The sequence below is a fragment of the Leptinotarsa decemlineata genome, unplaced genomic scaffold (genome assembly GCF_025532065.1).
Source record: "Leptinotarsa decemlineata unplaced genomic scaffold, Ldec_3_MD MMD2_P_RNA_scaffold_6, whole genome shotgun sequence".
NCBI lineage: Eukaryota > Metazoa > Arthropoda > Insecta > Coleoptera > Chrysomelidae > Leptinotarsa > Leptinotarsa decemlineata.
In genome coordinates, this window is record NW_027412533.1 from 17384917 (window position 1) to 17411180 (window position 26264).

General features: G+C 34.5%; 1 protein-coding gene across 1 annotated transcript; it reads right to left on the reverse strand.

The window, feature by feature from the left end:
* Positions 1-1038: 1038 nt before the first annotated feature.
* On the reverse strand, positions 1039-23174 carry LOC111505251 (uncharacterized). The gene is made up of 3 exons (XM_074169734.1): positions 22617-23174; positions 20788-21085; positions 1039-1292 (listed from the first exon to the last, which is right to left on the reverse strand). Exons 1-3 carry the CDS (start codon positions 23172-23174, stop codon positions 1039-1041), a joined length of 1110 nt encoding a protein of 369 aa, XP_074025835.1.
* Between the last annotated feature and the right edge of the window lie 3090 nt (positions 23175-26264).

Below are 26264 nucleotides of genomic sequence, written 5' to 3' on the forward strand. Positions count from 1 at the left end.
ATATAAAAGAAATACTGTATTATTATCATTTACATTCACACCTAATCATCAGATTAAGGTGGTAATGACTCAGATAACGTGGCTTTTGAAGAGTCAAGAATTTGTTTTCGACATTCAGATGCAACTTGTAACAGAAACTGTCGTTGTTCTTCGTCTTTTGTCAAACAGGAACCAAAGTCTTGGATCAATTTATCAATGACAAAGCTTTGTCATTGACAACCTTGAAACCGTTCCACATGTTTTTTTCATTTGAATAATGTGCATGTTTACACCATATATCAGGACCCGTCTTAAAAAAATTCTGTATCAATTTCAAATCTTTTGAAACAATTTAGAGTTTGATTTTCTTATGAATTATCCACTTGATTGAGCCATGCTTGATTTTACACTTTTATCAAGAAGAAAGAAAATGCGACTTGCTCAGAATGGAGGTAGCACAGATGATTCATCATTTAACCTAAAACAATTAACCAAATATCAATAATTTTTTTGTAATCATCCCTTGGCTGTTGAATTTTCAATTGTTTAATAAGAAAAAGTGGTATTTCATCTGAATTCTCTATTCAATGTCTAATATTTTTATCTTCAATAACAGTTTTCTATTTTATCTTGTCTAGCTTCGTCCATCCAGACTGATACGTTTTTAAAATAATTCAGTGGGGGCCAGAAGTTGTGGACATTTTCAAATCAAAAACTGATTTGAGAATAATTTCTAGAATATGGTGGCGATATGCCACTCTAATAATTGCTTCAACAGTATTGCGACTAGAAAATACCGCAGTGGTATCAAAACACATTGCCATGAATTTATCGTCTGTCCTCCACTGTTCAACTGCTGAAAATATTGCTTTTGCCTGAGTAATTCCCGTATCATTTTCAAGATAAGGAATTCCTATCAACTGTTCTTCATCCCCACACCTAATCAAAACAGCTACCCTTTCTACTTTTTCTTTACTCAAAATATCTGGAAGTAATTTTTCGTCTCAGTACTCAATAGCTCCTTCTAAATAAAAATTTTCGAATCCATGTTTGATAAGCTTAGTCCTTTGTTTTCGCCTCTGCATTAGCTGATATTATTCGAACTGTGTCTCTATCTGAAATACTACATCTTTTAAATAATGAAGACAATTTTTCGGTAATAATCTCTTCGCTTTCTCTAGCATACGTCTTTTCCTTTATTTCTGGTCCTCCATCCTCTGTGTCGGAAAAATGCACATCCATCTCTTCTTGTTCCTCGTCTCCTGATGTGCTGCTCGTTGAAGATTTTAGTTGTGAAGTTAAATTTACATCTTCTAAAAAAAAAAAAGGAAAAAACCGATTGGGCGGTAACAGGTAAGCAAAGCATTCACGGAATAGGCTTCAAGTCAATCTCGAAAGGGGAAAAAATAGGAAAAACGTGAAAAAAGAAAAGAGAAATACTCTGCTAACCTACTTTGTTTTTTGATTCTTCCAATCTCTCTATTTTAGTTACTGGTCTCATTTTTCTTGTTCTGCATCTACAAAATAGATGTCAACGCCTCATGTAGCCGGGACGTCCTTTTTTCTCCGGAGTAACAAAAATTACTTGTCTTCTTCAACAATGTTTTTAAATGCATTCTGATGAGCAATAACAAAAAAGCCATCAATGGCTGACTTGAGAGCTTCTACTTTTTTGTTTTGAGCTGTTAGCGTTTTTTGTAATTTTATCTTCTCTCCGTACAGTTTTTCAAGCTATTCAACACAATATTTAAAGTGTCTGGTTGGTATCTTAGCTTCCTCTCAAAAACATACAACTTCCTGTGTTGTAAGTCTTGCAGCTCCTATGGTGTTCAATTTCACTTGCCGTATATTATAAAATAAACTATGTTAAACTTGACAATTCGATGGTGATTCACTGCCAGTGATTTGATGAGACATGTGACCAAATAAATACACCATTTATTTCTGCCTTGAAATCGAACCCGAACGTTGATACTGTAGAAGACATAGTCCCCCAAACCTCACAAAGAACTCACTCAAATAACTTTGTTCAGTAATGTTAACTGTTCAAAAAGCAAACGTAAACTGAAGCCCTCTGACCTCCCTCCTCACACTTTCGAATAAGTGGAAAAACCTCAGGCATTCCAGACAAGGAATGAAAATGAAGGATATGGTTTATGACACTCCAGGTAGGGGAGTCACGCCGGCATTATGACGAAAATATTTTTCAACCTTATACCTTGTTGCCACCTTAAGTGCATTTTTGTATTCAGTTGCACATTTCAACTAATGCCGACAGAAAAATTCATTCAAAATATAGTTAGAAAGGTTGAGGGATATGTTGTTAGCTTTTGGCTTACTTGTATAATTGGCTTCTTCCATAGTTTTTGCATTCGTGCATTCTCCATATTTCATCTATTTTTCGACCTTTGTCAAACTCTAAGTTCTCGTCTTTCTCCTTCAACCCACTCATTCTTTGATCTCAGATCAGTTTGGCCAACACATTCATTCTCCTTTACTCAACTGACAAATTGTAATTTCGGGGGACTAAGTACTGGTTTTCATCAATATTCATTTAACTGTTCGCAATAAATGAATATCGCGACGACCAAAATCATGTAGGCTTTTTAGTGTTTTATTTTGAATTGTGAAATTTACCCTACCTGTGAATATTTTAATAAAGGAAAAAACCCCACCCGATTAGCCTGAGCAAAGTTTTACTTCGAAAATAAAAATTTGTATTGTACTGTCTAATTATTAAAAAACATAGCCAAAATGCATACAAATTTTGGTGTTTTTATCGATTCGTTTTTGTTTTGTCAAAAACTTCCAATGCGAGACTGGCTCAACTTTGTATACATGTGATAGATGGTTCAAGAATCAGAATCTGTCGCCCGTTCAGATCTTCAATCTATGGACCACGATATGGAAAATATGTGTCACCTAATATCAATGCATTCCCAAATGTAAACAGAATCAAGAGTTGAAGTGCCAGCTTGTCATTGCCAAGTAATGGTACTTGAGGTGTACTCAACACCTCTGTGAATGGTATGCTGAAATTTATTGAATCTCTTCGTCACTCTTCGTCAAGAGTGCCATAGGTTGAGAAATTTTAATAAAACATTTTACATGGGAAAGTGCTTCCGGATGATCACACCAGGGATATTCTATGCATCATTATGATAGCATACTACAAGAATTTTTTCCAATGCACATGCCGAAAAAAAATTCCAGTTGAAAAATTAATTTATGAATAGTTTAACACCGTAAAGAAATACTCAGTAAATAGGCAAAATTTGTATCAAGAAGTGTTACTGATAATTTTACTCAAACGCAAACATGTCTTTGCAAATTCAATGACTTTCCAGACGTATTCGATAATTTTTGAAATGTTTTTTCGATTTTTGGTTAGTTTTCATTTGATCCAGTTATAAACCAAAACCCGCAAATGAACACGATACAAAAATTGTAATTTTTGAAATCTCGCATCAAACGGCTGATTATTCAACGAGCGAGAAAAATGGCTATCCGAGCGAGTAGTATGCTATACTTTTGTATGACTCATTAAGGATTATTTTAAAATAAAATTCAGTTGTAAAGGATGTCCCGCATGAAAGTTTGTTGAAAATGTGTTTTCTGTTAACCACCTATCGCTCCCTCAGATGTCGAAACTTGTGCGAGTTAAGGATGAACGGCGACTTACTTTTTAACGTGCGATTGCTGATAATATCATTAAAGTGCCCAACAAAGAGTTTTTTCACAGGATCATTTTTTGTTCATGAAATTAATGATGAAACTCGAGCAATTGGATATCATAACAAATGGTATCAAAGTGACTACCCCCCGCTCTTATGCAAGAATCCAATCTTCTCCTCCTCGACTCCCGAACTCTTTCAAAAACACCAGGATCGTTTCTGATTTCGTTGCACCCAGCAATTTTCGGATTTCTCAAATCTTCCACATCTTCCACTGTAATTGGAATGTTATTGATACCAACGAAATTGTTAGATTTTTTGTTATTTGGTGGATCCAGTGTAGAACATTATACTTTTATTTTGGCTACGTTAGTAATTTTGAAATTGTTATTGTCGAAATTCTTTCCCCGTATCTTCAAAATAAAGCGTCCTATCAAAAATTATCAAAGGACAAAATATCCAAGGAATAATGCCCTAATTTTTTGCCGCATGTTTAATAAACACCATGTATATATCCTTTCGCTACACATGTTAACTTCCACCATCCATACCTTTTCAAAGCAGTGATGTCTCCACCTGTACTCTCTAGCACGGTGCCAGATGATTTTCGAAACATGTTACTATAGTACATTCGGTATTGTCTGAGGGTGAAAGAATTTCAACATAGCGGTACATCAAAGAAAGCAACATAGTCGTCTCAAGCAAGAGGCACTGCTTGACACGAAGTGTCAACTGAATGTTTCAGTTGATACGTCAAAAAGAGTACTTTGACCACGCCACTGAAGATGACTGTTGCAGTTGAAACGTTTGGAGATTCTAACCAAAGAATCCCACGGCAAAACCCGGAAGCCAATCAAAACATTAACGCCAGCCGTGAAAGCCTACATTCCTATATTGTATAGGCATTTCTTCACTTCACACAGTTTGAAGTTCTTGTTATTCCTTGCGATGAACCGTTAAACTTGATCCCAAAGCAACTCTATTGCATTCTAATAACAGTGATGAAGTGGCAACGAAAGAACCGACATTTCTTTAGACTTCCCTATCGCATCGGTGACATACCTGACGAATTTTGACTTATGACGTTTAGCCAAGTTGAGGAGCTCCGCTTTTAACATGGTTGATTCGAAAGGAATAGCTTTCATTTGTAACCACTCAGTAATATCTGCCTTCCTCCAATACGATGTCGGCAGTTTCTCGACTCTCCTACTGTGGTAATTTACGTTATCCATTACTGGATGCCAGGAATGGATGATGATAATGATAATCCCCATTTTTCTTCGATTCAAATAGCATCAATCAATCTTTCACTAATATCTCACTACTGCTGTGGGTGATGATTAGACGACAACTTTTTCCTACTGGAATTTTCAAACCAGTAGACCAACCTTCCATGAAGGCTTGTCTTCCACTTTGGATGTTCTGGTCTTGCCAAACCTTCGAGACGGTATGACCCTCATTGACCCATGTTTCATCCAAATAAAAAACAGATATACAATCTCTGATTTTTTTATTAACATGCTCTTTCTATCTTGTTATCCAAAAGTGAATTTCAGCTCTTGTAATGTCTTCCATAATTTAGTTCTTCTAATACAAAAAATGTCTTCACGAATAACTGACAAATTTTTATTTGATGTAGGTATTTCGTTTTTCATATAAAAGCAGTGTACTGTACTCTTCGGGCGGATTTTTTATTCTCGAAGAATTATAAACATTATTAACATATGTTTTTCACGGACACTTCACGGTTTCCGAACAACTAGTTTCCATATTGTATGGCTTCAACGCGCTCTCGAAGTGAACTTAAGAATATCACGACTAACCCCTCTACCATGGCTGTTGAACTCCTCACAGAAAAATAATGTTATATTTTCTTCCTATGGAAAAAGCCAAGTCGTTCCTATTTATGGGTACAATCGGTATAATTCAAAAAAATCATCTATTCATACAACCTTCAAAAAAACAATGTTTTTTTCAATCCCCTTCAACTTAATACTTATTTGATGAAAAATGTCTTGGTTACTATTGGACATATTTTTACATTTATCGTAGTCGATTTGTTATTTTTTTTTATGAATGAGATTTTTCAAAAATAAATTTTGAATGTTATTTACTCAATTGTTCAGAATATAGACATACTGCTCATTTTCCTCATTGCAAAAAAATCTGGATTTGGAAGTTTTAAATTAAAAATGTTGAAATCTGTTAACCCATAGCACCAAATTTATTGATTCCAATTCTTTGATTGATGCATTTTCCTTTCTGAAAATTCAGAAAATTTTTAATTACGTTACTTGTACGCAGCTTGATATATTCAATACAAATATGATAAGAATGCTCTGTTATCGTAAACTTCCGAACTATTTTCCTTTTTGTTTTCCGCATAGTACTTGCGATGCACTGTTTGGAATATTTGGTGTAGTAATGGATATTACTGGAGTTTAATCCCAACACCAAACCGTTATTTCAACATCTCGATATGTGTTTCGATCACCAAGTGATCATCTTCAAGAGAAAAATCAAACTTACTCTTGAAGATGATCCCTTGGTGATCGGTATAGTGACTAATATAGCCGATTTGGGATTTTCATTCTTTGAAGAACACGCTCCTATAATATACATAATTAATGCAACCTCAAAAATGGAGAGCCTTTACTAATAATATATATGGTGAGTCACAACTCGATTCCGTTTCTAATTATGAACCTCATAAAAATTAATTGTATATGTACTTGCGAAATCGTTTTCTCATGTCAAACTATTTATGTTCGTAAAGATCACATGAGCTTCATGCATATCTAGAGTTTCAACAGCATCCATCCCTACGAGCATCTAGCATGCTTGATATTCAAAATCAGAGTATTCTATTAATGAGTATTGAAAATGTTACATTGAACTAAAAATCATTGCATAATATACCCACCATATTTGTATTTTTTTTTATAAAGGAGCATAAGTCAGGTTTCATCTGGCATCTTCCCTATCTGCAAAGCCTGCATCCATTGAATGCAACTGAGTTTACTCCAACCCCTTTTATATTTTAACTTCATTGGACATTTTTTCAAACTTATCCTTTTTCCAACTTTTCAATTCCATCTTCGGATATTTTTCAATATTTCATGAGTTATTGTTGTGTTTTTCTTTTTTGGGACACATTAGAACTGCCACTGATTTTTTTAAACAAGTAGAGTTGGATCATTTCTTCGGTTAGAAATTTCCTGAAATCCAAATGTTCCTCTGCAATCCTAAACAGAAAAAATCGTTTGGCCAGTCACACACTAATTGGTTCAATGATATTCCGAACAATCTAAAGACGTATTTATTATTCTGTTCCATAATGCATCTAGGATATATTGTTAGGTCTCTCAACATTTCGGGGAGGAAGCCCTACGTACACCATTGGATTACACTGAATGAATAATTTTTTGTACAACTGGTACTGAAATTCGTTCTCATTCAATATTCACATACAGACATTCAATTCAATCAATGTGATATGTACCATTTAATCCAAAAATAATTCAATTTGACATCCAACTACGAATATTGAATGATTTTTACTGTATGTAAGTACCTATTGAATACGATCTTTGTAGTTGAGTAAATCTGTAAAAGTAATTTCGTGATGTTTCAAATTTAATAATAATTATTCAATTGGAATATTAAAATAAATTAAATCATTGCATTAATATCATATCAATTCAATATTCAAAATAACTGAATTGAGCTATATTCAGAATTGAGCTATATTTGAAAAAAAAATGTTTACTTCTGTGAGTAGTTCGAAGAATTTTTGGAAGTTAAAGAAACGAATTCGTTATCTCAAAAAGGAATTCATTTTCAAAACCATTCCGTTCCATCAGTATTCTTGTAATAATGGTGTATTATTCATCATATCATTAAGTCACCTTTTTTGAGCGGAGTACACCTATATTATCGAGGGACAACTTCACCAATTGAAGACGACACAAGCGGTGACACTAGAAGCGATGGTAACAAGTGAAATAGGTGTAATAATAATTGTAAAATAATGTGTTGAGTTGTATTTCGAATAATTAAATGAAGTTGTTGAATCTGGTTGAAAGTGCCACTTTTTATCATTATTGAGAACCCACACAGAATAGAAAAAAAAATCAATTTATGAATTTTCTGAAGGACTCCAACAAAAAAAAATCAGTAGTTATAATTGACTTAATTGAATTGGAAAATCCTAACTGTAAGTAATGATCAGATTATAATACATTTTTTGTTCCAGGTATGTAGGAGACTCCTATCAAATTTTTCATTGGCGTGGATGAAGGTGTGTATTACGATATTACTAGTATTTTTCATTTTAATTTTCCGTCAGTGGTATTAACCAGAGAAATAGATAGCGAGCATTGAAAAATTTTACAGTGTGGGAGCTGGGAGACATGCATGCCTTAAATTTCATTCGTAATATTCATTTTCTCATCTATTAAACTTTGAGTCAACTGAATATTCAACAGGAAGTGAAATGGAGCAGAAAATTGTGAATATATGATCCGTTGCCATCAATATTACATTTCACTATAAAAAAAAATCAAATGTACCGTGAGTATCATTTGGTACACAAAGAACTATTATGACACAATCCCTATACAAAAATGGATCACCTTACCATGACGTAAAATAATTGATTTGTCGCATCCACGGGTATCCAAGTATACTTACTCCATGTATGTAGACTAATTTTTTGTATTTTAGAGTTATGAATGTTGTATTTTTTTTAAATATGAATATTTAACTTCAAATTACAAATGTGAAAAAATATTACAACTGTCATAGGTGAATTCGTGTACCTGAAGTACCTACACTCTTCAGCGAATCCAAAGCGAATACTTTTTACAGATAACAAGGATTCTTTTCTTGAGTTCTCGTCTTGATAACAGGCTTTTGAATTTCTGACACTGCATCAATAAACAAACAATTTTGCTCACGAAGAGCGCTGTTAATGATGCATGCGAATAGTGAATAATAGACAGAGTATCCACATCCTATTATATTCTACGGACAATATCTTGCAATACTATCGTAATTTACCATTGTTGGATTGCTGCAATAACAATATAACTTACATTTTTAGAGTTTTGAGGAAAAGCAGTTTGGAAATTTGAAATTGAGTTAAAAATCAATAAAAACTCTAAACTCTGTATTGCACAAAAACTCTAATAAAATAGTTATTCAAAACATTAAGTAGTATTTACATAAAAGAAAATCTTAGAAACCTAAGGAATCATATAAAAAAAGATAAAAAACATCACTTATTCTTGCTGTCTACATTCATGTAGACACTCAAAGTTTATATCATTGCGTTCATAACTGTTTCGGAAACAGGTAGGTCCCCGTAATACTAGTGTTTCAAGACTATAAAATCATTATATTCAAGTTCCTCTAGTGTATAAAGTGTTTTCTTTGATCTGCACGTTCTTGCCGTTCGAAAAATAGTGAGCCAATCATACATGGTGTAATAATAATAATAATTAATGGTCTTTATTTTATCTTGGCGGAACTTACGCTATTCAACAACTCAACCACCAACACGGGAACTTACTTCCATGTATGTATGGCCAGGATCGAGATAGTTTTGTTCATTTGTGTATCAGGATATGTTCAAACGACATATAATTACAATGCGCCTACGTAATTATTTCTGTTCTGGCCACCGCATGTATCGGAGATAAATGATAGTTTCGTCGTATAATCAGGATCAGGAAGCCTGAGAAAGCAAGTTTCGATTTTCATACTTCCCCGTTTACCGTTCAATTATGTCCATGCAAGACAATACGCATTATTTGGTGGTGCTGTCAGATTGTAGTTACAAATTTTTCGACCGTAATATATAAGGCTCCCTTTGCTACTGCACGTTCTTTCTGTTTCATTTTACCGAGAGAGCAAGCTTCTTTTCGAGGAATATGACGGTAAAATTTATCTTTTACCTCGTCCTTTTTTCTTACATCGGCACTGTTATATTGGGAATACATTTGGCATTGATCTTCTTTCAATTTGAAACAGAATAGTAATTGTAATTGAAAATTTGGTAATTGAAAATTTGGCAGTTGGTAATTTGGAGTACAAATATTTGCGTTTTGTAGACTTTGCAATATAATAAGAGTCTGTGTCAGGAAAGGTGTCAGTATATTCTTTACCTTTTTCAATATCCAGAACATTCGTTTCATTGTGCGGTTCCTTTTTACCCCGACTGTCTTTGCCAGTAAACATTCCAGCCTCACCTTTAAATTTAAAGGCATGTTCAATGACCTCTTTGCTGATCGCTAGTGTTTCAATAAAAAAAATTACAGACTCTGGTTCTACTTTCATTAGAATCCTGGAAATAACATTTAGAATCTAATCGTGGTTTTCTGCCGCTGTCAGCTGTTAGTCTTCGTCTCTCTAGAACACAGCTTTCCACTTTATGTAAAATTGAATCCTTCCGAAGGTAAAAGTAACATTTTCAATACTTCTGTTCTCTTCAGATATCTTCGTTACACTTAAAGCGACATTTTGAGCAGTCAACAGGGGCACAAGAGTTCTAGCATACTCATCATCTTCCACTTACTAGGGTCACTTTTTTCCATCCATAACCGGATTATAATCACTGTCCTTCACCGAACAGTCAGAATCTTAATCAGCCCATCTATTTCGTGAACTTTGCGTTCGTCATCGGAATTCAATTCTGTCGACACCGTATCCCAATCAACATGTTTATCAAGATGGACTTTATCGATTTGTACCAAAACTCGGTTCTGTTAAGTAGCATCTTTGAGAAAAAAAGAGTTCAGTTCTATTTTTGTTACCACTTCCATGTAAAAAAGTCACCATTTGCATAATTACAATATATTACTATTTTAAACATAATAACATCATATAAGACATTTTCGTTTAATAATACGTACTGAAACTCCCTTCTTGTACACAATGAAAATATAATTTCTCCGGTATACGCTTTTTTGTATTTTTTCTCTTACTGACTAGTTTATCCCTAACTCTCACATGTGTTAACTTCTACGGGTTGCCGTTCGTAAGGGGGAGACAGCTGATTAACGAAAAAACAGTTCTAAGGAGAATTCAAGTAATGCTTTATTTTCGACGCACATTTCATCAACCAAGTTGGCATCTTCTGAAGATAAATTGGTCTCTATTCATATCTGACAAGGTACACTTTCACTTTCCGTCTCACAACAATGAAATTTGCGAGAACTTTCACGAGATTATTTCAGGCAAACTTCTATTCGAAATCATTGTTGTGTGTTGGAATGTGAAATTATACCCAGTTTGATATGAAAGAGACCAATTTTAGAGTTGGAAATTAGTCTTCTTCTCCTCCTGAAGACGCCATCCTGGTTAGTGAAACGAGCTTCGATAATAGTATTGCAGTTCTGGTGTTTGGGAAAGGTGCTTATTTTGGATTTATTCTTCGTTAGTTTTACCTTTCATCAAAAGCTAGTTAGTTTAGTGAAAATCTTACATTAAAAGTTTACTTCAATACGTTATGGATTTTCATCAAGTGTTGGTTAATTCAATCAAAGATCTAAACAGATTTTTTCCATACAGATACAAGAGATTTGAACTAACTTTCATAATCATCACAGTTGATTTTCCTTAACTTCCATTCGTGTGAGTTGTTTTTGTTCATTTCGAATATTCCTTATTTGTTCCGTTTGAGTTTTCAAATACCGTCGTCAACTTGAGCCTGTTATATTCGTCAGTTCTGTTGTTTAGAATAATGACGTTTTGTCAACTCTCGCGCATACTTCTTATGGCTTTTCCCTATTCCATGTCTCTGTGATCCACCCTTCGTTTCGTTCACGTCGGAATTTCATAAAGTTTGGAGAATCGTATTACGAAGCTTCAACCCCGAATACTTTCTCGTAATTTACTTCACCTAAAACTCACCATCTTTCGGTTTAATTAGATTTATTCCACTGTAAATATTCAATATTTCGACTTTTGGCAGACAATGGAATTATTCAAATTCTGAGAATGTCTGCAATTCGATAGCTGGTTATTTCACCTCTGTGGATACTTGAAGCAAAATTAATTCTGGAAATGGTATCTGATATTATTACATTCACGAACGTTTTCTGAACTGTCACAAAACCGTTATCCCATACTGGTTTATTTGTCTTTTATAAGTTACTTAAATTATCCGAAGATATACACAGGTACTTCTTTTTGATTTGATGATCAAATTATGGCCCTCAAAAATTATTTTTCCGTATAATCAATAAATAATAATTTAGGATGGATTTTAATTTGTCGCTTGGGTGTAAAAATTCGTCTCCCTGAAGATCTTTGGTTACTGGTCTCAGGCATTTCTCATATTTCGTTTTAGTTGTGGAAATCTTCAGTTATGATTTTTTTATTGATATTCAGTCAATTTGTGGCATATGATGCGGGTTTATTATACCAATTTTTTTAAAGCTTTCGATAAGGTCAACATATATATTTCCATAATTTACAACATAGAATTCGCAAAAACTGAGCAAATTAAAAAAAAATCTAAGTATTTAATTACTACAATTTCATAACGATTCCATTAGAACATATAGTTTTATAAATTACAACTTCATGAAGCACATCATCATAATAGTACCAAAACAAGTATAATTTGATGTATTTTTGTTGTTTCTAAGTGTCTCTATACCAAACACTCTTGAATATTTGGGGTATCTTCTGAGGATCAATAATCTCAGTGGGGAAGTGATCGAAAAGGCGACATACAAATAACAAAAATAAACATAAAACATAATTGCTTCCAGTTCAACAACTGTTTCTACAGAAAGCATGAAGGCACGGCAATGCGAAACCCGCTCTTCACCTCCATAACTAATCTGTTCATGAGCAGATTTGAATTGGAAACAAAACATGAATCAGATTACTTTCCACGGACTTGTATCCGATCTATTTGCGATTTGATATAAACAAAAGGAGTTACCGTTCTTGGATGTCTTAATGATAAGAAGTAGGTAGGTAGGTCTGAAGTGAGTGGGTCTATACGACCCTCCACCGCAACCCATAAGGGTGTATTGTGGCTCACACCTATTCACACTCGGCCAAATAAACCCAGCTTCTTAACGAAGCCGATAAGTTTGTATGGTGAGTGGTCTTCCAGGTCAGATGGTGAGAGTACGGATCTGCCGAACTCAACCTGATTCGGTCCCCAACGGGGCAGGCACAAAGTATATGCTCTGCAGTTTCATCATTTTCCAGACGTAGGCGACACACACTGTTTGGAATCAAGCTTCGAAGGGTGAATAAACGCCTTGGAGTGAGCCAATCTCTTCTTTCCATCTAGCCCAAAGCGATGCCAATGACATGTTCTGGTCCAATGAAGCCGCTTGCAGCACTCTCCTTTGCAAGAGAGTCAGTCATTGCCTTCCAGGCCAGTATGGCCAGGAATCCAGACCAGTGACAGATAAGAAGTAACCAGAGTCTAGAATTTGTTGTCTACCGGAAGAATACTAGTACTTTCACATATATTCTTGATAGCTCATACCATTGTACACAACACAAAATGCAGGTCTAAACTTACTTGTCCATGGTGTCGTTGCGTTTGCCCTGGGTAAAGAAAGGTACTACATTGTGAAATATGTTTATTAGGAAACGTAAATTTAAGAAGAATTTTCGCGAATCTTCGACTTTTCGAAAAGAAATATATTTGATTTGTATTGTTCATCCGTATGAACTAAGATACATTAAAGGATAAGATTGTATTTTCAAAAAGTTGAACATGGAAGTAACCTTCAAAACTTCTTTCTCATTTCAACAAATGTAAGGTTACTCTAAATACAAGTTATTGGAGAATAAAAGGTCGTTGATACATGAAATAGGACTGTGACAAAAAATATATCGGGTCAGAATGAGCGAGCCATTAAAACTCGTTTCAAAGAACATGCAGCACAGCTGATTCCGAAGACAAGAAAACATGGTGACGCTCAACACGCTTTGAAGAACGGCCATAGAATGAATGAAAACTGTCTGAAATTGTTGAGATCGGTATATACTAGATATTTGGATGCTTGCAAAAGTCTGGAAAGAGCAAAGTGTGGCATTAAAACCATGAACAGTGACAAAAGTCTCATTCCAAACTGTCCATTGTATTCTTTTTTATGCATCACTCTTTAAAATTCACGAGAATTTTCACGAGATAATTTTCCGCACGTTTCTACCCGAAATCATTGATGTATATCGGAAAGTGAAAGAGTATCCTGTTAGATATGAATAGAGAATATTGAATTTCTGTTGATTGAAAAGAGAGCTTGGTTTGGATTCACTCTCATGCCAGAAGTTCCAGTTTCACCTTTCATCATAATAGTAAACAAACGAATCAATCAATAATAATCATATCAGTCTAGAACAAATCATCATTTCGTCAGAAAATCAAACCAACAAAAGTTTAACTGATAAAACGGAAATATCAGTGATAAGTTAAAATTCAGAAATGCCACACGAAAGGTTTTGGAACGATCAGAAACGCCGAATAATCAAGATATCATCAGCCAGAATGAGTGTAAAACAGTTTGTGTACAAAACTGAATGCCTACAAGACAGGCATGCTAATTTATCTTAACGCGACGTCATCAAATTTAATAACAAATGCCTGCCTGCCCTTTGTCTACTGAGAGACATGACATGAGTACCTATAGCAAGCGTAAATGGTTGGCGCATTTGAATTTCAGCCAAGTACCAGTGCATCTGATTTGGAAAGTATACTAAAGGCAATAGCACCAGATATAGATCTCTCAAGATCTCTTTCTCAATGACATTTGTGGACAAGGTATACATCCCGGCGATATGGCCAGATATATAGCTGGAATACACCTCCTCAAATTTAAGAAAAATTTTCAGAAAGCCAGCCCCCTATAAAATCGTAACAGCCTAAAGTATAGATCAATAATAAAATTATTAACCGTGAATGTTAAATCTCTGACGAATACATTATTAAATATAGAGATGATGGTTACCTAAATGTCGATTATATAACGAACTCTGTAGAAAAGCAGATGAATTAATTACCTGTTCTGGCTTAACAGTAATTCTTACAAGTCGCTAGACTACAACAACTAGAATCGCTTGCAACAAAAATGGCAAGATTTCAAAATCAAAAATTGATGACATATTCACCAACTGCATAAATTCAATAACCAAGGCTCATATAATGCAACCAAATATGGGTGGTCATCTGACAGCTGTATGTGATAAAAATTCAGGGTCAATTTATATTTCTGACAAGGTAAGTAGAAGCTGGGAATTCAAAACAGTTTCACCAGATTAGAATTCACACACAATTTTAATATGGGCTTTGATGAAGCCTATACATTCGGATATGATATTGATACCGAGATGGAACATTTTCTTATCAATTTCAATTTTGCAGTTTATTCAAATTGAATGCCAAAAGAGAGGCAGCAAAATAGATTTAAGTAAATGATTATGACAAATGGCAAAATTGAAGTAAAAACAAAATAAACTGAAAGAAATTATAAGTGGAGCAAAAAACTATAACTATGAAATCATAAAGAAAATTGAAAACAAACAGAAAACCCTCTGGCAAATTGTTAATGTAGAACTGGGAAAAAATAAACATTTCAAAAGGGTATCATTTGAAGTAGGAGACGAAAAATTGATCAGCCTAAAGAAATTGCGGACTATTTTGCTGCTCACTTTAGCACTGTAACACACAAGAAATTGAATGATAAATGCGGTAATGACAAGTCAGTAAAATATACCTACCTCAACTACTACTGTCGATCATAGCTACTACTTCACCTATGTAACTTTAGAAGAGGTTGGTAAGGTCATATCAGATTCAAAAAATGAAAGTGTTGGTGACAACAGCATAAGTGTAAAATTTTTGAATGCTGTTAAAGAATATATCTTTTTCGTTTCAGCTCATCTCATTGATCTGAATTATGAAACTTTTCCGCAATGTCTTAAAATAGGAAGAATAATACCCATACACAAAAAATCAGATCGCAGCAACTTAAATGTTGCTTCGAACAATTTTGAGCGCACGTCTTTCTTTTGCCCAATATGGTTTTCATGTGAGAATTTCGACCGAGAATGAGTGTGAGATTTCATGTGCCTTCGATAGTATACAAATAGATTTTATTTTACAAAAACTGTTCACAAATATATGTTAGAATTGAAAACGTTCGTTCTGAACATATGAAGAATGACACTGGGGTGTCTTAGGGGTCTGTACTGGGGCCACTTATGTTCATCATGAATATGAATATAAATGATATGCTCGATTTTTCAACAATAGGATCTGTCACGATGTTTGCAGACGACTCCTCAAGTGGTTACAGCGCAGACATCAGAGGCACTTCAAAATGCTATTCAGACATTATATGTTTATTTGGAATTTGGTGTAATAGAAATAAACTCATCTTAAATTTGAATATAATCGTATGTATCAATTTCAAATGCTAACAAATTTACAATAACATAAGTATTAATAATGTATCAACTTATCAATTAGCACCAATACAAAATTTTTAGGGGCCCACCTAGATCATCTAGTGATCAACTGCAGCATGTTTGCAAGAAATTAAGCTCTAGATTTTATGCAATTTTAAAACTGAAGTCTACGATGAATTAGATGGCTCTTATCGGCTCTGTATTGATTCCCTCCCATTTGCATTTCATGTTATTTCATGGGAGGATTGTGTGAATTCTGAAAAAGATTTCATGTCAAAAGCGAATTATCCGTCTCATTTTTTATATACTAAAGATATTCAATCAACTTATACAACATATCAAAAAACTGGAACTTAAAAAGTTCAAAAAAGAATTAAAGACATTTCTGTGTTCAAAAGCCTATTACTCCATTAATGAATTCTTGAATGATGACTTTTGATTTACTCTTTATCTGTGAGTCACACATGTTTGTCAGTTCTCTGGTACTATTAGCGTTTGTGACATTCTATTATATTTTGTTCAGTGGAACAGTATGTGACGTGTACATCTATCCTAATCATGGCTGCTTGATATGAAGAAAAAACAAACGACGAAAAAGTTGTATTTTCGGTGGCTCAATCTAAAAAATAAAAATTACAAAATAGTCAGTGGCGTTCTTTGTTTTCTCAATGTTGTTGGCTGTGGTGCCCACTGAGACGCCACTGGAACTAATAATTTCAATCTAGTTTGGGCTAAATAAGCGCCTTATAACTGTAGCAAATTTAAACCAAATCGGTGTAAGGATATTTATGATATTTTATAAATACCGTCCTGAATCTCAAAAACGAAGCGACTCCGGAGTATGTTATAGGAACTTTTTTTCAGAACGACCTAACGAATCTTTCTTTGAAGTACATAAAGTAAACTAAGTAAAGTAAGAAGAGTAAGTTTATTGACTACGTTACTTACTTATATATGTTTGTAGCAAGTCATTTACAATAAAAATGAGTCAAAAATATTGGACAACACGATAGTTTGAAACATCTAAAATAGTCTGCAGTCAGAAAAAATATCTACATAATATCAACGCAAAGCTTGACCAACCTACAAATGAAAAAAGAAGAAACGATAACACATAAACTATTTTTTTTTTCTGATTAATTCGGCCGTTACTTGATGAAGATCCATAGTAATTTCAAAACCTACACCTCACGATTTGATCTCCACAAACTTTATTTGAAAAATATATCACATGTTTCGCTAGCACAATAGCTTTGTCAAGTGACTTGACATATTGAAAACATAAACTATTGTTAAAATTAGGTTGTGCGTGCGTGCTTGTGTGTGTACGGCTGCGTTCGTGCGTGTGTTAAAAGATCTTTCCTGAAAATGTTTCTGGTAGAAACTGCAAGTAATTCATGTCTTGAGATACTACGATCTGTGATTTTCCTGTCCAAAGACTCACAATGAAATAATCTCATCTACTTCGATTAACATCTTTAATCGTGATAATGTGGTCATCTTTAAACTTTCAAAATTATTTTACTAACGACTGCGTTATATTTTTTGAGAAGCACCTATGGAAAATGTTACTTTCTCAAAATTTCCCTCAGTGGATGGATGGAATGTAAATTCGCAGAATATTTTCCGTTGCATATATTATTTCAATCATGCCACTGAGTGGAAATAATTCATTTAGATTATTTCGAATAATATTTTTATTATAAGGGTTGAAATTCGACCTCTATCTCCCCATCAAATATGACCCTTGTTGTCACTGTATCTGTCTCAGTAATAATGTCTTATTCAACCCGATAATCACTTTGCACCAATCAAATTCCATGAGGGGAGATGTCCTCTAATAATGTGACATACAATTTGAAATCTACGCGAGTCTCCAACTGCGCTCCTCGCATAAATGGACTCGTAACGAGGCGATCAATTTTTGATTGCAGAACGCAGGGATTCGTTTGATTGGTGCATCCTTTGATATGAAATGTTAGATTTTTCCAGAAATATAGACTACGGCAAAATGAGTTATGCGAAGGCACTCATTTTTCATTATTAAAGGCTCGATGTATACGGTATTAAAGCATACATTTTCTTTTCTTTTCATTCCTCGTTTGCTTTTTTAATACGGGATAACTACATGTTAGTATCTAATTTTCAAGTTTCGAATACATTTTATATATACACACATCTCTCCAAATGAATAGAAAAAAACAACGTTTAAAAATGTTCTGATAGGACGAAACTGTAGTAACGCTAGTACAAATACAAGTGGTAAAAAAAACATAGAAAGTTCTATTTCTCACCTTTCAACATTAGATAATCATTATATTGATTGTCTTTCGATTCTGTTCTTAACGGTTATTGAAGTGAAAGAAAATCATTACCAATGTCACACATTTCTAGCATCGTGAAAATTTTTGAAAACATTTTCAAAATCAGAATATCTAGATTTGAAGAAGATAATACTCAATCTCCGATTATAAATGAATTTAGAGAGGCAAAATAAACGGATGATGAAATCCACCAACTTCCAACATACGTATGAACCTATCATTCTTACACATGGATTACAAGGAACGGTAATGAACCGTATCTGGTTCACAATGTGAATCTAGTTTTAGTTTAGTTTAGTTTTGCTGAAGGCAGAATTGTGAGTTTCGCAATTGATACCACTATTTTGTTAAACCAAGATCATGGAAAACCTTGAAATTAGAAGTATAAAATGATTTAGGTTCATAGAGAAATATAGTTCAGATATAATTCTCTGCCAATTCATTCAGAAAAAAAAACAAAAATTCAGACTCGAATGGAACTTTGGTGATCTCACCAAACTCTCTGATATCTAAAGCTCAATAAATTAAATGTTTAGGCATCGTAATTGATCAAAATTCAAATGGAACCTGCCAATAAACATGTAGTTCATATGGTGTATATTGTTCAATCGAAATATCAACCAAGCCTTCAATAAACAAAACGGACAGTGTGAACACTCGATTTCAAATTTTCATGTTCAATTTCTATCGGTACATAGAAAACTACTCTCGTTCCATTTAAAAATTTTGAAGGAGGTACTGGCACCCCAGTGGGTTTGAGAGATATCGTATTATGCCTCAAATTTTTATTTTTTTTTGTATTATGATTTTGACAAAAATAATTGGCAACAGACAAAATAGAATCTCCCTTTACTTTTGATGAGTACAAATGGATATTTATTATTTTGTAAAACTGTTTTCAAATCAATTCGATTTTTTTAATGTGAATTGAGTGTTTAGTAACTTTACTGTTTAGTACTTTTCATGATTGTCACACTTTTATTGCATGTTAAATAGTTATGTCCATATTATGCAACATTCAAGCTTTTTGATTTGATTATTTCAAGTCCTTTATTTTGCAGTTAATAATGTATAAACATTTTTTTTCTCTAGAATGAGCGTTGTGATATATTGTTAGGGATACTATAAATAAACTATTTTGAAATATTCTTGTTTCCATTTAGTTAACGACACATTAATACTTCTTTGAGTTTAACATCCCTCAATCAGGGGGGTTTGATCCAGTTCGTATCAGTTATAATAAACGGTAAATTACAAATCATCATAATAATTAACCTATCTCAAAATTACATAACCTATATTGAAGAATGATTAATTGATTCATTTTGTTTTTTTTTAATTATTTTATTGTATATCAATTTTGTCGAATATTGCTTTGAATAAATAGTGTTGAACGGTTTAATGTTTCGAACTGCGCTTCAAATGTGATTTCAAAGCTTGTAATTTACAGATTTTGTACATCTTCACTTTTTACTGTTATTCTCATCCTCGAAGTAGACACGAATAACCGAACTCGCAATAAATTCGCTTTTTTTTCGCAAAGGAACCGGAAACCTATAAAATTCAACTAACTGCATTAACAATGCTCCCGCTGATCAATATAGAAGCAATTCAATCCCCTGGAGGGTTGAAAAGGGCATCAATTTTCCCCTTTACTTGGGTTTTATTGCATCCGAAATATGATTCCTATTCTTACGGTGAAATTCAGTGGGATATAGCGGTTATCGTGAATGCTTAGCGATAGAGGTAATAAATTCCCTGAATTTTTGTCGAACGAGTTTCCTGTTAGTTTTTGGGTTTCTATAGTGAGCAGGAAAAAATAGTAATACATATATAATAAAAACGAAAATAATAATACAATCTTTCAGGAAAACCTGCAAGATGAATTTTTCAACTCTGAGGACGGAGGCAGATGTCAGCTTCCGAAACGTTATGATGCATATCTGTTCTCAATTTTTTAAATCTTTTTTTGGTAGGCAAAATGATAAATTAGACAAGTTACTGATATACAATGAAATTTCTTGTGAAAAATACTTTGGATTTACACAATAACTTATTGGGGTGAAATAAAAAGTTTTCCTCCTTTCAAACCTTCGTGAAGTATTCCGTAACAATTTTTATTTTTCAGATTGTGAAAATTTTCAGAAAAGTCGATAAGGTGTTGAAATACTGGGTAAAAGCACATCAAAGATATTTGAAAATGAATGACATTATTTGACATTATTTTCTGAATAGTTCATTCTGGAATCAAATTCATAATTCCCATTGATTCGTAATTGATACGAATAAATCCCCTAATGGTGCCCTCCAAATTGCACGTTGGTGTGCAATTTGGAGGGCAATTTGGTGGTGCCTTTACCACTTACTCCGTAACTGCCCCCTTGACCGCCTCCCAAACCGCACCCCCGGTGCTACCTCCATGTCTTCCTGCAAAATTATAGATCCCCCTTGGCTGCCTCCAAAACCTCCTCCGATACCACCGAAGTCGCCTCCAAAACCAGCTCCTCCTCCAATTCCTACTCCACCTCCAATTCCGGCTCCGGTCCCAGTTCCTCCACCGCCAACGTTTATAGGTTGTGGTACTGGTACTATAACGGTTTGGGGTACTCTAACCGCATAGGGTTGTGGAATCGTCACAGGGTAAAGTTGTGGAACAACTTTACCCTGTGACGATGAAAAAATGATGAAAAAATTGAAGGCTAGGCCACAAAAACAGTTTTACAGCGATAAAACACTTCTTCCGAATACTGACAGCTATGAAATTAACATTTAGGAGTAACTATTATTGAATCATACTCGACTCTCGGGGCCTAGTTATGCATCATTCTCACAATGGCAATCATTGTCACTGTCTTAATCAAATTGAACCAATGAAATCATATATTAACACGTGATTGTGGCTAATGCTTGAATGCTTGCACAGAAATATACAGGTTTAATTTGGTATATAGTAACTAGACCCTAACTCTATTATGACAACTGAAATGAATGTAAATCAAATAAAACTCACCAATACAAAGAACAGAACCAGGAGACCGAAATTAAATCTCAAGATCATTTTTATTTCGAATGGAAATGTTATACTGAATTTTAATGAAACCGAAAAGAATACGCGATGTATTAATGATACATACAGGTAGGTGTTGTCACTCATATATTAGTTATACTTTCAAGCAAATATTTTTGTTGAAGTTTCTTGTTATTCATTTAATGAAAACTAGTTAATTCTGAGAATTCATATTTTTTTATCATATCGATGCTTTCATCCGAGAATTTTTCAGAAATTCATCTTTACGAATACCACTCGAACTTGAAACTTTGTCAGATGTATGTCCATTTTTGAGCAATATCAAACGAGCAACCAGTAATAGTGAAACGAGTGGTTTTATTATGCTGTTTGTTCTCATGATATTGCTGAACAATGAAGTTTTCGTTAAAAAAATTGAAATTAATTGATGATATTTCGAGGTATTGTGATATTACTATTGATGCATTTCTGAAAAAGAAGCTGTTTGGCTTTCTACTCCTCCATTATTATACAAAAAATATGGGAGATTTCCAAAGAAGTACCTTTCCCAGGCATCTGAAAGTTGGATTAACGATTAAAGGAAGTATTTGTGATGGGCTATTTTGCACTGTGTCTAACAATGTGTAAATTTTACTTCTATCAGGTTTTTTTATTGAACTGATGAAATACAGATAGTCAAGGCTTTAGTCATGGCGGGATTAGATTTGCGATGGAAGCAACAAGAAAATTTGTATTCTTCATTCATTTCTGAGATTATGGAAGGTTATGAACCCAAAAAACAGTAATAAATAAGAAAATTGGTGTTTGGTGAAGAGCCGGCTCACGGAGATTCGCGTTTGATGCAAGAAATTAATTGAGTCAGCTTTGGTTGCAGTTCAATTAAGGCATTTCCGAAGTGTCCAAAATTTTTTTGTAATTGTCGTCGTTTTTGAAATATACAAAATTTTGTGATGAAAAACCAACTATAATTTCAAAATGAGTGAACGAAAGAACTAAAAAGTGAATTCGAGAAGAAAGCACTGCCTAGTGGATACTTATTCCTCAAATAATGCCAACTTATGGATCTTGTTATCGATTTTATCTGAATTCAATGCCTAGCATTTCTTCAGGTTAGATTATCTCATTTTGTCATCCGCATATTTTTATATGTAAAGTTATTACCTATACGGGCACTTGAACTGGTACTTGCACTGGCTGTGGTACAGGATACGGGACAGGTCTTGTAACAGGAACTGGAACAGGCCTGGGTACTTCTACTGGATGAGTTTGTGATTCTGGTACCTGCACCGGTCTGTTAACGACAACAGGATACGGTTGTGGCACTCGCACTGGTACTGGTCGATTAACTGTTACAGGTCGATTAACTGTTACAGGATAGGGCTGGGGTACAGGTACCGGAATCTGTTGAGTTATGGTTTGTATCTGGGTTCCACATCCCCTCAAGGCTCCACCTCCTCCCAAGGCACCACCTCCTTCCGAGGTACCACCTCCTCCCAATGTTCCACCCGCTCCCAATTCTCCAGCTCCTCCCAAAATACTACACCCTCCTAATGCACTTCCTTCATAACCACCTCCGAGTCCTCCATGGCCACCACCGATTCCTTCATGACCTCCACCGATCCCTCCATGGCCTCCATCAAATCCTCCGTGACCCAAACCACTTCTTATATTCCCAGCAAGAACAACGGATGACAGAGAAAGAACGTGGAAGAGTAATGAGAACATAATGAAAAAACGGAAAGTTATTAACCTAAAGAATACTCAAACTAGTGCATTTTCGAATACTGTACTTGCATAGGTACATATTCCTGAACGAATGTATTACACAATTCAAGTTGGAAATCTCTTTGTTTTCATATTTTTGCTTGTTTCAGAGATAGCTGTTCAAAATTTTTTTTTCAGAAATTTTCTTCATCCTGTAAAATATGATTCAGACGTTTAAATGTTTATTTGTTATAAATTGTTTGCCCTCATCACAAAGTTGGTTACCAGGAATTCAAATTGTAACGATAGAGATTAAAAATCAAATGATATTCAAGTAAACTGAATATGAAAAAATGTTTGGTGCTCTCAAATAATGTTACACCCAAGCAAACCACAATTTAAAATATGACGGTTACGGCATCCCTATTTCAATCGTCGACTATTCACCTATATATTCCTATAGGGGGGGTAACCGATATTCAAATGGATGGATCTATCTATTTACATCTGCTAATTAAATTGTGAGCGGCTGAAATGTTTAGTAAACATGCATTTCATACGATACTATCGGGTATCTGCCACACTTCGTAGGTTCACACGAGAGGCAAGGGCATGGTGTTCTCACCTGAACACCGAAACACGTGTCTATGGTAAGCCTTTTTTGAGTGCTAAATCCGATAAAACTATCTCCTCGATTTATATCAAGACACTCGACTTCATGTCTATTTAATTTCCTGGGACCGGATGTCAAGCAGGTAACTATTAGCTGGGTAGTATTCTTGAAAACACAAGATCTATTAAGATCTATTAAGGGGAACCACGAACGTGCGGCTGGCTTCTGCTGATGGCTCTATGCATTTGAACTTTTTTTGGCAACCAAGTGTTTCCATCCTTGCACTTGGCTGCACCATACTGATTATGGGCCAAAAGCCCAAAATACGCAAATACGTCTCTATGGTTTGCCTTTGTTTGAGCGCTTTGTCTGATGAAATTATCTCTTGGAGAGTTACTATCTTCACTCGGGTTTGAAGGCCGTCGTAATTTGGAACTGCATCCTAATGTTTCGCGAGCACGAGTGGCTTGGCTTCTTCAGAGGTTTATTCATCTTGTTGATCCACCAATGATTCAGTCATCGGTAAAAGTACGACGACCTTCAAACCCGAATGAAGGTAGTAACACTGAAAATCTCGGCCACGAAAGCCTTAACCAATTCATCATCTGTTAGAAAATTATCTCTTGGAGATATACAAAAATATATTTTATAATAATCAATCTTCACCAGAGATGTGAAGTGCTGAAGGCAATTTTTTTTTATTTCACCTGCAGGCAGATCCATAATATGATGCTAGCAAAAATTTTGGAATGATTTGAGGATCCAAGTTTCCATTAGTATCGATTTCATTTCGGTAACTTCTTCATTATCAGTTGAGTTATTGAGAAAAAAATCACCATGATAGTCAAGTCGAAGAACCTGTAAACAGAAGAAGGTTGAAAAATAACTCAAAAACCAAATTTATCCAATATGATACATTGGCTATACAGGGTGCGTACAAACTCAATTTTTAAATACATGATTTTTTTCAAATTTCCACCCCATTTTCAACTCCTCAGACGGCCTGGAAAACTATAACGAGAAGTTTTTCTCGTCAAATCGGGTATCAGGAATAACATCTCTTAATCTTGTAGGTGTACAAACTCAATTTTTGAATATATGATTTTCTCAAATTTCCAACCCATTTTCACCCCCTCAGACGGCCTGGAAAACTATAACGAGAAGTTTTTCTCGTCAAATCGGGTATCAGGAATAACATCTCTTAATATTATAGGTGTACAAACTCAATTTTTGAATATATGATTTTTTCAATTTTCCACCACATTTTCACCCGCTCAGACGGCCTGGAAAACTATAACGTGAAGTTTTTTCAGTCAAATACATCATTCGGAATAACATATCTCAATTTTGTAGGTGTACAAACTCAATTTTTGAATATCTGATTTTTTCAAATTTCCACCCCATTTTCACCCCCTCAGACGGCCTGGAAAACTATAACGAGAAGTTTTTCTCGTCAAATCGGGTATCAGGAATAACATCTCTTAATCTTGTAGGTGTACAAAGTCAATTTTTGAATATGATTTTTTCAAGTTTCCACCCCATTTTCACCCCCTCAGACTGCCTGAAAAACTATAACGTGAAGTTTTTCTCGTCAAATTGGGTGTCAGTAATAACATCTTTCAAACTTGTAGGTGTACAAACTCAATTTTTGAATACATGATTTTTTCAAATTTCCTCCCTATTTTCACCCTCTCAGACGGCCTGGAAAGCTATAACGTGAAGTTTTTTCAGTCGAATAGATCATCAGGAATAACATAACTCAATTTTGTAGGTGTACAAATTCGATTTTTCATGTTGAGAAATTTTTTGATATTTACACCCCATGTTCACCCCCTCAGACGGCCTGGAAAACTATGACGTGAAGTTTTTTCTGTTGAATAGATTATCAGGAATAACATATCTCAATTCTGTAGGTGTACAAAGTCGATTTTTCATGTTACGATTTTTTTAAATATTTCCACCCTATTTTCACCCCTTCAGACAGTTTAATAAACTAGGACGGCTCTGTTTTTTTACTAATTCAGTCAATTAGCGTATCATATTGAAAAATGGTAGGTGTGCAGAGTCGGTAAATGAAAAAATAATAATGCGATATTTTTTTCTCAGTGTACTTTGTGAATGTGGATAACTTCACACTTGTTACTTACATTTAGTATTTTCCCTTCTACTATCAATTTGTTATTTTGCGCTTTCTCTAAACCATCTTCGCCGCCTCGTCCGATGCATTTTCACATAGATTCATGCTTGGTTGGTCAGATGGTCTTTACCAAATACTACCTTACACGATAAACACTACCTTGTGATACCAAATCTCTCGATTTGGTATCACAAGGATAACATTTACAAAATAGAATAATGCATCTCCTGAAACGTAACTGCAAAGTAACGAAATCTTTATTCGCTTAAGATATAAGCTGTCACAAACTGCTTAAACTGGGTAGATTGATTGTAAACAATTTTTTATCGATCCCTCACCAACACTTCTTTATCCTCGTGTC